At 50.6% G+C, this 12,609-nt stretch overlaps 1 protein-coding gene across 1 annotated transcript; it reads left to right on the plus strand.

Annotated features, from left to right (window-relative positions):
• Positions 1 to 11,036: 11,036 nt before the first annotated feature.
• Positions 11,037 to 12,477, plus strand: PFICI_12081 (Saccharopine dehydrogenase; the record flags this gene model as incomplete). The annotated part of the gene is made up of 3 exons (XM_007840662.1): positions 11,037 to 11,109; positions 11,178 to 11,778; positions 11,829 to 12,477. The coding sequence occupies 3 exons, from the start codon at positions 11,037 to 11,039 to the stop codon at positions 12,475 to 12,477; spliced, it is 1,323 nt and encodes a 440-aa protein (XP_007838853.1).
• Between the last annotated feature and the right edge of the window lie 132 nt (positions 12,478 to 12,609).

Consider the following 12,609-nt stretch of genomic DNA (forward strand, 5'->3'; position numbering starts at 1 on the left):
GGTCTCGCGAGTCAGAAACGTTCGGCAAGGTTCAAGGCTGCTGCGTAGAGTTTAATCAAAGGGTGTGTGGGAGGTTTTCCAGAAAATTTGCCGATCTCCTTGCGACCAGGGTATGCAAGGTATGATGAACCGATAGTATTGATGACGCCTCGTCATGATTTTGTAGTGGTTGGTGTGAGTCTGCACACTCCCCTTGATAAGTTGCTCCAACAGGTTGGCGTTTTTTTATTTCCGGGACTCTCGTGACCCATCAACTGACTTGCCGCGAATGAACCTCGTCCTCCTTTCCTCTAAACATCAAGCCCCCTCAAATCTGCAGATGCTGAGGAGACTTTTGTACACTCAAAAGCCAGTAGCTCTTCATCACCGGCAGGCTTTTAAACGGGGGTCCAAAGAGATCGTCACGGCCGAGTGATGACTAGGGTCGAATTCTGCGCCGGTGCGTGGATCATTGAGTGTACGTACTCTTCTCTTGTAAGCCAGGGCCCAAAAAAGAAAAGAGGAATGCTCCGAAAGTCAGTTGCAGCATTGGATCCTTGCTTGAGCAGTGCCTCGAACGCCACTTGAACGGCCATGACAGACAAGGATAGGGTTATCCATGGTACCGGTTGAGCGTGCGTGACGGGACCCTCCCGAAGGCAGCACGACAGACATGGATGGGTCAAAGGCTGCGAGGAAGAAATCATCTCCGAACCATCAATCCAATCGAAAAAAGTACGTACTTGTTCACACCACCATTGACCATGGTATCAATCAAAGCCCCTCATCCAAGCCGAGATGCGAGAATGCCGGGCCCATTTGGCGCATACTTTTTTTCACCACGTATAATTGATTGCCATGGTGACCTGCTTTTCAAGTAGCATTTTCCTTTTTCTTCTCTTCCCCTCGCCACTCCACTCGAATTAGTGCAGTGTACTTTGTAGTTTCTTCTCGACTACTGTTGTATGCACATTCGGTTCTCGTGTCGGTCAGAGTACCTAGTCATCCGCGAGCATGCACGATTGCCTACTCGATCATGGCAAGCGGCAGTAATGCATAAGAGATCATGAGGCGTCTCGCGTGTCATTCCCTCTAGACATTAGTGTCGATTGTCGATTATTGTATAGGACAAGCGTGTAAAGAGACCGACGTGTTCCATGAGACTGCTCAGCTCATCGTCCGTCGGTTGTATGAGCGTGCCGAGTAGGGAGTACGTGGTAGGATTCCGTATTCCTTTGACGGCATGTCGATCCAGCCATCCCATCCGTCTGTACGGTACCTAGATTTGTTTCAATCTTGTTTGGCCATGGCAAAGATTCCGTTCCGAGAAGAAGGGAGACGAGGGGCTTGTTCCTGGAGGAGGGGCAAGGACAATTTGGAGCCAGCCCGTTCAACCCGTGTCACATGGTTGTACCATGGTATCCTTTTCTCAGACGGACCACGGCCATGCCATAGCCGCTTACGTTGCTTCGAAATAGTGGTCTCACCGAGACTCTCCCGGTAGGTGATGCAGAGCGAATGAAGCAAGGTGCATTGTGAGTCGTTGCGCTGTGACTGGGGACCAAGACATGGGAGGGGGGGGGGGGGGGGGGGGGGGAAGACTCGGTGCTTGGGGCACTGGACACTTGACCGGGGGGGCCAAGACGACTGGCATTCGCAGCACGCACAGGGTCTTACGCTTTGCCTGTGTCGAGTTACGACCAGAGAGTGTGGGTGTGCTGGGTGCCCTGGAACGCGCAGGTCAAGTCCGCTGTAGTAACGGGGACTGCGGAGTGCAGGGACAAAAAGTTTGAAACGGAAGATTGTAATTTTGGTGGTGTAGGTACTGGTCTTTAGTGGGGACGGCAGCCCATGACCTGCCAGGCAGGTGGAAATATACTAGCAGCAAAGCCCAAGCAATACTGAGGCCTGCTTGTCGTGCTTTACTCATCTGGGTTGTTTCTGCCTGCATTACGTTCAGCGAGATACGGGTACTACTTGGCACTATTTCAAGGTTTCTACTGGGGGCTGGTAGCCTGTAGTGGATTGTCGGCGTGTCGGTAGGTGCTTTGCTAATTGTTCAGCGGGACACGAGCACGTAAGAGGAAAGCTAATGGGAGAAAAAGACCTTTTTTTTTTTTTTTTCCCTTACATAGTCGGTACTATTGCATAGCAAGTATTCCGCCTCTTTGCGCCTGATCGTCATTCAGCATTTATTGATACGTTAATCTGGCCGAGCGGCTTTATCAGTTTTCCATGCATGGCTCAGAAGAATGGTGCCCGTAGTCTGCCAGGTCTCGGCACCGGAAGGCGTCGCCTGCGAATGGGTGGCATGGCTTGGACGACGAGGCATCGTGAACCTTGATCAAAAAGGAAGAATACTGACTTTTTGGGGCGAGCCTACACACCTACCACAATCAGTGCTACCGATCATCATGATGGTCATTAGTCTTTGCTCACGGCACCTTGCAAAATTTTTGGGCGGATCTTTGAAATGCTCTCTGGGATTTCGGGGGCCAGGCTCAAGGCGACCGTAGCGCATCCTGCAGATGATTGAAACGCGCTGCAGCCAGTGGGCCCTCTTTCCCCCAATCCCATGGGTAGGATTCATTCTATTCTACCGTGTAGTCATTCTGTTCACTGCATTCCAGAGGGTAGGGACGCAGGTCAGACGGTCAGGATCAAGGATTCGTGATTAATTCGAGCAATACTTCCGATACTCCAGTGCGGATCAGCCTCACAGCCGCCCGGTCGCCTCTTCTTTTCTTCTTTTCCCATCCTCCCTCATGACTTTGCTTCTTGTTACGCCCGTCAAGCATGGAAGGTTTCATTGTCATGGTGCAGTAGGATGGAAATGTCGTAGATTTTGGTGGCCTACATGTTGCTGCTGTCCATCCATGGTACAAGGACTGATTAGGTGTTGTAATCATTACAGTCTCGGAGCTTACCGTCGCACACATAAGGTACTGGAACTGATCCAAAGAGGCTTCATGCATTCAACCTTTGCCCCTGCTGTACGTGACAAAGAAGAATCTAAACTAGATGGTTGCAATTTCTCGTCAGACGCCATGACAAGAGTCCAGAGCAGCCACGGTCCAAGAGATTCGACGTGATAGTCGGTCATACATATCATATCCTCCACTTTGTCGATTGCATACCACCAAACAGAGTCCCCCCTGAAAAGGGCAAGTCCAATTCCAAGACGTACCATAGAACAATGGGGGGGCCGCTCAAATCATGGCCACACATCACGTACATGACCGGTACCATGTTGGGTTGGCCCATCCGAAGGAGTTCCGTCAGGTCCATACATGGTGCCGTGCTGATGGGAACGCTGGCTGGCTGGTCTGGGGGGGTCCCAAGGGCGGAGTGCTGAGCATGAAAGTGGCAACTGGCGCGAGCGGGTATCGAGTGCAAAAAAACGTCAGTACTATGGTGGTGGTAGGGTTGGGTAGGCAATCCTTGGAAGCTTGTTCAAAGTGTGAATGAGGAACAAGATGATCGACCCCCTTGACCAAGGGGAGGACAAATATCAAGTACCTCACTGGCGAATTTGGCAATAAAGGTACATGTGTGTGTGTGTGTGATTAGCTTGGCCGCGCTCCGGCCAAATCTGCAATGAGGAGACAAACCTGGACGCTACCTAACCAATGGCCCATGGGGCTTGCCGGCGGGGGGTCGGTAGGTTACAAGCCAGCAATTACCATTAGGCATTCAGGTATGTACGGTACATGCCTAGTAGGAGCAAGAAAAACAACGGCGTCTGCATTGGACCAGTGCCATTGATCAGCTTTGTCTCTGCTTGAAGGAAATGAAACCGATCTGGGCTGCGTTGCCGCTTCGATGCATCTAGGTTGCTACATGATTAATAGTAGTCGGCACAACGCTTGCTTTCAGTCAGCCAAGGGAGGAGATGATGGTAAGTGGACGCGGGCGACTGTCCTCGAAATGAAAACGATCGTCAAAAACCACAAAGAACCTGGAGATGGAAATGACGCTGTCATCCACTCCGGTGAGTGAGACTTGGTTCGCCCCGGGCTAGGTAGACTTGTGATGGTGGTGGTGGCCCTTTTTGACGTCTCGCTCCTTGCAGGTGACCCTTGGAATGAAATGCTAGCACACGTATAGTTGCTCTAGAAGCACAGCGGCACAAACACACAAGAGGCGCGCGCGCAGACACACAATGATATGGAAGCTGCCTGATTTGTCTGGCATTGGCTTCCGGTTGGCTAAAGTAATGGATGGTGTGCTTGGTGTGCTTGGTGTGCACCCATGTACTCTGTATGTGTGTGTCCAAGTTGATTCGGGAGGGGTTCCAGCTTTTGGTGCCATTGGGAAAATCTCAGTTATTAGTTGTTGACTGTCCATAACAGTGAGCAACCAGCCAGTGCCAGCATAGGCGGTTCTAGGCGGAGATCTATGAACCCCTGTCTTGCAGTCAAAAGAGAAAGAGTCGCTTAACAGCACATTACTGCTGCTACACCCACCATCCACCAGCAGCATAACAAGTTGGAAAGTGGTGATGAGATTTCAAGTAGGGGGGCAATATGCTCATCAATGTGCCAACCTAACCTCGGCCGCGTGAGATATGAGCCTTGACATTTGAGGGCTGTTTTCTTGTTTTCCTTATTAGTCGTACACTGACAAACTCCGTCTTACTTGTGGTCTAAACCGGCAACGTGTAAGAGGGCAGTCTGAAGCATGTACATGTGTGTGTATGTGTTTGCACACATGTACTCACCGATATGCAAGGCGAGTTGGTGGGCGTTTTCTTTCCAAAACACGTCTTCCTTCTTTGCTCGGGTGGATCTATTTCAACCCTATTTCGAGTGTGCCGCCGTGCTTGCTTACAGAATTGTATGCATGTATGAAAAGTATGGTATGTGCGTTTGTACATACATGATCATGTAGAGAGACACACGGGGTGACAATGGGAAGAAAAAGGCTGGTCTCACATTGATAGTGCAGCTTGTTTGAAAAGACACCAATGCAGATATATACGCGACGCCACTGGCATGGCCACTCTCATGTGAGAGCGTAGGCTGGCTCATAACCTTGCAGCAGCAGTGCCTTGATATCAAAATGGTTTCTTTCCTACTGCCACATAGTAAGCACGCGGCGTTACCTTGCTGATGAAAAGCTACAAGTAGCGCTACCTACAAGTCTAGGTTGTCTATAGCCAAATACTTTCATCACGATGAACAGAGAAGGGAAAAAAAAAACACGAGACACTAATATGGTCTGTGGAGTCGCAGCATATCCATTGCATCCCTCTGTGCATCCCTCTGTTGCCAAAACAGCATGGTCCTCCGTCGGGGTTATCGATGCGGACTCGCGTCGACAACCCTCCATTCCAGGCGCAAGAGAGACGGAATTGTATTAAACACTCGCCCATTTCAATGACGATCTCCGGGCGCAAGCACACGGCGCTCGCAAGCGGGTAATCTTGCATACTCCCCTCCGCGATGAGGGTCATGCATAGAATTGGGTGCCCGGGGGGGGCTCTCGTCCAATACACTCTCTTGTCATGGTAGCAATCCCCTCTCCGGGATATTTGGAACTCTTGTGGATGCAGATTTGATCTCGCTGGTCCAACCCTCAGGGGCGTCGCCTGAGCAATATTTGGCAAATCACAGCTAGGGATGACTGTTGAACCCTGGGGTGAATCCGTCAAGAATTGTCGACAGAGACCAATCCAGAAGTCGGTTGCAGACAAGACAGGGCCAGAGGCCACTGACCCGAATATGGTAACCGACTGGTCCATTGATTTAGTCTCGGATTCTTTCTAGTGTGGGCGCTACCCAGCCGACGGTACCGCCATGGTGTAGCTCCTCAGACTTCCAGGGTACACGATGCTAATAGTAGTAGGCAAAGATGCAAGGACCCTCATTTGCAGTCTTGACTCTTGTTGACTCTTGACTCTTTGCTTGCTTGGACCTCTGGTAGGGTGGGAAGAGGACAGGAGAGACCGACGGCAATGTAAATGGTTTGTTCCGGGCCTGAATCTTTTTTGGCTCGCAGAGTCTTGGACCTGCTTCATCGTGATATGTACCTAGCCACCAAGATTGCCCAAGGCAAGGTTCAAAAGGTTCATTGTGCTTCTTTTTGCGCTTTTTCCTGCCCTTGCTGCGCCGACACCACCCCTTGCCCTGTCTTGACCCCTGAAGGCAGAGAATCCATGACAAAAGCAAATCAAAACTCTGCGCTTGGAGAACCACATTCCGGTACAAGATTACGCACACACCCTGGAAAGAGCCCAGTCGTCAAATGGTTCAACTACCAAGTCGTGCCTTTTGCTCACCCCCTCTTCCCTCCATCTCGGATTGGTCAAGGGGGGCCACTCCGCCCATGGACTGCATACGGAAAAGGCAAGACGATGGCTCATGGAGTATCAGCAAAGAGAGAGACGCCTTGGGTTGGCGACCGAGCCCCTTGAACCTTTTCGAAACCCGTTTCTTTGACCGCCCGACTAGAAGCGGGACAGTCATGGATGTACCCAGGTATCGTGCTATAATGTACACCCCAAATATGTAGGACCATTTATTCTTTTTTTTTTCCTCACACGCCTTGCAGAAGTGAGGTGACTGCCACCAAGCACCAGACCCGTTGGCTCTACCCACTACGCTACACTTTTACACCATGCACATTACGGCCTGGGTTGTGTTCCATAGTACATACAGCCACTACTAGTCAAGAATGCTACCATCACCATCCCGCCCCGTCCCCTGGTCCGGGCCTTGGTGTTGCGATCCTCTTTTTTACTATTTTTTTTTGTTCTTTCTTTTCCCTTGACATCCCTGCCCGGTCCCATATGACGCAGAGCTACGCTACGAGCCGCTGCTTGTCTTACAGATGGAGCTAGGGACACGCGCGGACACACACTCTAGACTTGCATACACATGCCAAACCAGACAGTGATTCCCCATCTGTAGTGTGTTTCTCGGCTCCAACGACTAATATAATCCATATGCCAGTCTGACCACACCATGTTAGGTTTGATCAATCCTTATTTGGAGAATCTCCTTGGTTCTAAACCAATACTATCGAGCATTCCTTGGCCTTGTATAGTTCCAAAGTGGATCATGATCTTTTTCCATACATGCATACAAAACTCCCGGTTCCCTTCGCTCTCATACACCCTTTGTGATGATTTACTCAACAATACTTGCAACCTTTTAATATCCCATCACCTTTCAACTACTTACAAGTCGACATGATGCAGTCCATGCCCATGATGGGCATGTCCGATCATGCTGTCCAGGCATTTCCCATGATGCCCGTCTACGACGACTTTTCCACACAACAACAACACACACCATCTGAATCAGCAAGGAGGATATCCAAAAGTTCATCAAGTGGTTACAAGCCCAACAACTCGATGCGTATCGTCAAGCCCAGCAGTGCCAGCAACAGCCCTCAGACCATGGCACAGAGGAGGAGGACAATGATGAATGATGGTAACCTGGCCAGGCGGCGGCAATATGCTCTGGACCAGGCCATACTCCAACAACAACTACAAAACGCCGCTGCAACAACACCAGCCTTTGATGCCTATCAAGAACCAGTCAAGAGGACAGCAAGACCCATGAGCTGGCACCCTTCTACACAAATGCAACAACCATTTCAAATGCAGATTCAACAGATGCCACAATTTGATGCATCACAATATATTCTGCCCAATACCACTCCATCGGATATGGATTTCTACTCTGGATATCAACAATTCCCTCCCACCCCAGCCATCTACTCGGGACACACTTCACCTGTATCAACATTTTCACCCCTCGCTCTACCATTTGCGGCCTCGGCTCAACCCCAAGTGCCACTTCAACCACAAATGGACACTTGCTCGTGGGATACCAGCTCGTATATGAATGCGGTGCACATGTCCACGAGCGGAAGCCCCAACGCTACCGAGGCTTTCCCAGCATTTGCGACTCAGAGCGCCATGGAATGGGATGCCTTTGCGACAAACGGCTTCAACACATGCACGGCACCTCCTACGCCAGAGACGTATCAACAAATTGACCAGCCAGAGCCTGTTTTGCCTGCAGAGGAGTCAATTCCGTACCAAGCGTTGGATGAGCCTGAGGAGGAGGGAGAAATCCTGGTGGGCATGGGACTGTACGATGATAAGACAGACACGGACCCCGAGTTGGACCACTACAGAACATCAACCTCTGATCTACTTGGCTCAACCTACAGAAAGGGAGCCGGCCTCAAGTTGGAGGAGGCCTGGGAACCGCCCAAGGAGGATGACGAGTCATCCAATGAGGATGAAGATGAAGATGAAGAAGAAGAGGACGCAGAGGATGACTCTTAGGTCGTTGTCGAACCAAACCATCCAGCCCAGGAGGTTGAGATGCTGTTCACCGACTGAATATTATGATACCCACCAACACATCTCCCCAAAAAAGGGTCGAGAGATGTTCAAAAGCTCGTCTGGCACTTGCCCACGACTACTAATGCCTCGCACCATTTACCTCCGAGTGCATCGAGAAAATAGTAAAACAGTATATAAAAGAAACTTTGGTGATTTGATTTGTCAAATCATTCACCATGGGATAAAAAAAAATAATCAAGATATCTCGTCTCAAAACTATTCTCTATTCTCTGCTGCCATGTGATGAATTTTTTTTTCTCTCACAATTTTGGCCTCTTGTTCGTATACAACAAACATTATCCGCACAAGCCGGCTGCTGCACTTTTTCAGATATCCAACAAGACGTACGTACTTCTGCTGAGCAGGATTGATATTGATGGATACACATGGTTGCGAGCGGTACGTACTATTGTAAAACATGGCAAGTGACGAAATGCCGTGCATCTGCATCAATTTGCCCAAGAAAAAAAAGACTACGAGTACGTACCTTTTTTCCTTTTTCTCCTCTCTTTTCTTTCTGGGTACGTACCTACTTGACATACAAATGGAAAGTCGACGACTAGACTAGCGAACGGCGGGCGGAGCCAAGTGCAGCACAACCCCTACCTCCAGCCTCCCAGCCTCGGTTCCAGCCCAAAGGGTCAAGAATTGAAAAAAGAATGCCAAGACTGGCATACCCCTGCTGGTTGGGACGCACAGTTCAGAATATGCTCAGACTGCTTGCTCAGTTACAAGGTACAAGTCGGCAAAGGAGCCCATGGACGACGGGGTGGGTAGGGGTGGAACATCCGAGCTCTCTTTTCTCTCCCCCACCCCACAAATTGAACGGGGGCCCGCCCGCTAAGCAAGGGGGGGTCGACAGACGTAATACAGGGGAAGCAGCAGTCCTCAGTGTCCTCAAAGTCAACTGTTAAGACCCATGGAACAGGGATTAGAACGTTTCCTCCTCCCTGGAAAGACTAAAGTTAGCGCAAACGTGGGAGCAGACAGGGGTGGGCTCCCATATCTCTTCCATCTCTTCTGTCCTCTCAAATCTCTCTGGCCTAGTGAGGTCCCCCATCCATCCTTTTTCCCCCTCTGCAGCCAATCGGAGAAAGCCAACATCTTGTCTTTTTTAAAACTGGGCCCCCGCGTCAGATCAGATCAATGCTCGTTTCCATTCCTGATATCGCCGGACTGTTCAGGTCATGTCACGGGTGTGCAAGTGTACATTGCCCAACTGTGTGTGCATGGTGCTCAGTAGTGTCTTTTCTTCTTCTTCTTTACTCACCTCACCCGCTACAAACAGTCTCGATCTGCAAAGCCCCCCAAAGTACTCGACTGGACCTATTATTTGCTCGAGATATAGGCATCATGGTAGACTACTAGCCAGACCACGGTCTGACCGACAAGCCAGATACATGCACAAGCCACAGAGTGATACATAGTATATCCCGCATCTGACACGATTGTCCTGTGTCTACTACTACTTACTTACTATGTATGACCTGAAACCAATCAACATCCATCCATCCTATTCAAACCAGCACCAACCCAGCCTACTGTCAGCAACATGCAGCAGAGCCAGGCGACGGTTTTGAAAGAAGAAGAAATTCCACACGGGCGTATTCGTACGCTCTTCCCATTTCGAGGCATGAATGCCGCTGATCAGAGTACGAGTTCATCTTGCCGAATCCCCTCTCCGACACGGGGGTGGGTGCCCCGCGATGAATGATGGATCGTTGTCAATCTTTTTTCCTCCCCCCGTCTGGGTAGGCCATGCTTTAGTAATACCGTAATTTTTCATGCTACATACAAAGTACTGGCCCGGTTATGTGTAACGAGATCATGGACAATCAATGAATGGCATGACATTGCCGAAACCTGTGATCTTCAAAAAGCCAAGTGACGAACCACTACCCGATAGCCGTGCTGGATAAACGCCCCGGCATGTCCGGCGCTGCTACTCTATTCGGTAGCATTTTAGGACTCTAGTCCCGCACGAGAGAAAACAGACTACATAGTACCTAGTATAGAATGTTTTCGAGTAGTAAAGTGGATTGAAACCATTATCAAATCCGAACCGACACTTGACATGCAACCAAAACTACGACGCAAAAGCTGAAATGACTTCATGGCCGTTTGAAGCGAGACTAAAAAGGCAGACACCACCAACTGCAAATGTGAGTGCAGCGGATAGTCTAGGTTGGAGACAATATGCTTTGATCGACAGCTGCAGCATTGGACACTATGAGATAATACTGGAGGAACATGGTGCTTCTTGATGGAAATTTTTCCAGTCGTCTGAGCAGCCTGGCAAGCTCTAGTCGGCCGGCCTGAGTCAAACACTGAGCAGCTCTGCCGTCATCGGACGCACCCCACCTCAGAATTTTGAGTGCTTGGTGGGAGCTTCAAGACAACCCCTCCGAAAAAAAAAAAGTCACTGTAGAGTTGAGGCTGTAGCAGTAGAAACCACAACAAACAGGACAATCAAAACAATAGTCTAATTCCCCCCCGTCCGTCATAGATCTTGCGTGGAACAGGAGAGAAGGATACTGTCCAGAAACTACACATTTACAATTCACAATGGCGTCCCACAAGTAAGAGAACAACCTTTGCCGACACAGACTGCTCCGATCATTCGGCTTGCTGCCCCGCATCGCCGCTCCTGTCCTTGTATGATACTGACCATGACATTTCCCCGTATAGGGTGTTGATGCTCGGCGCTGGTTTCGTCACGAGACCTACGCTCGATATCCTGAGTGAGGCGGGTATCCCCGTGACTGTTGGTAAGCACCATTGCCCTGTCAGCATTGTTTCTTGTTACTCGTACAATCTGCTCACCCTCGTCGAACAGCTTGCAGAACCCTCGAATCTGCAAAGTCGCTGTCGGCCGGTGTCAAGAATGCCACGCCCATCTCCCTCGACGTGACCAACGACCAAGCCCTCGACGCCGAGGTGGCCAAGCACGACCTGGTCATTAGCTTGATCCCGTACACCTTTCACGCCACCGTCATCAAGTCGGCCATTCGCCAAAAGAAGCATGTCGTCACCACCAGCTACGTCTCTCCCGCCATGATGGAGCTTGACCAGCAGTGCAAGGACGCTGGCATCACCGTCATGAACGAGATTGGTCTTGACCCCGGTCTGGACCACTTGTACGCTGTCAAGACCATTGACGAGGTCCACAAGGCCGGCGGCAAGATCCTCAGCTTCCTCAGCTACTGCGGTGGTCTGCCTGCTCCCGAGGCTTCGGACAACCCTCTGGGCTACAAGTTCTCCTGGTCGCCCCGTGGTGTCCTGTTGGCATTGAGAAACGCTGCCAAGTACTGGAAGGACGGCAAGGTTGTCGAGGTTGCCGGTCCAGAGTTGATGGCTACTGCCAAGCCCTACTTTATCTACCCCGGCTACGCCTTTGTCGCCTACCCCAACAGAGACTCGACTCCCTACAAGGAGCGGTAAGCATTTAAAGATTCCTTGACTGCTTCCATGTTCTAATTCCAGACAGATACGACATTCCCGAGGCCGAGACCATTATCCGTGGTACTCTGAGATACCAGGGTTTCCCCGAGTTCATCAAGACCCTCGTCGACATTGGCTTCCTCGAGGACTCTGAGCGCGATATTCTCAAGCAGCCCGTTTCCTGGAAGGAGGCCACCCAGGCTATTCTGGGTGTTTCGGCTTCCAGCCAGGCCGACCTCGAGGCTTCTCTGCTCTCCAAGGCCTCCTTTGCCTCGGCGGAGGAGAAGCAAAGAATCCTGGGTGGACTTCGGTGGATTGGCATCTTTTCCGATGAAAAGATCATCCCCCGCGGCAACCCGCTCGACACTCTGTGCGCCACCCTGGAAAAGAAGATGCAGTTTGAGGAAAACGAGCGTGACTTTGTCATGCTACAGCACCGCTTTGAAATTGAGAACAAGGACGGCAGCCGCGAGACTAGAACCTCGACTCTCTGCGAGTACGGTGAGCCCAAGGGCTACTCTGCCATGGCCAAGCTTGTCGGCGTGCCGTGCGCCGTCGCTGTTCAGCAGGTTTTGAACGGCACTCTTTCCGAAAAGGGTGTACTGGCTCCCATGACCCCCAAGATCAACGACCCCTTGATGAAGGAGCTCAAGGAAAAGTACGGCATCTACCTGGTTGAAAAGACCGTTTCGTAGGTTGGTGGCGGTATCTCAGTATCGAGCCATCCGTGTGTAATCGAAAAGTCCATGGCCAATGGGGCATGACAAAAATAATAGATTAGACAAAAGGTAGACAAAAGAGAAATGTGAGACTTGCAGAACAAGAAG

This window comes from Pestalotiopsis fici, assembly GCF_000516985.1.
Source record: "Pestalotiopsis fici W106-1 unplaced genomic scaffold PFICI_Scf_9, whole genome shotgun sequence".
In the NCBI taxonomy this organism is placed as follows: Eukaryota; Fungi; Ascomycota; class Sordariomycetes; order Amphisphaeriales; family Sporocadaceae; genus Pestalotiopsis; species Pestalotiopsis fici.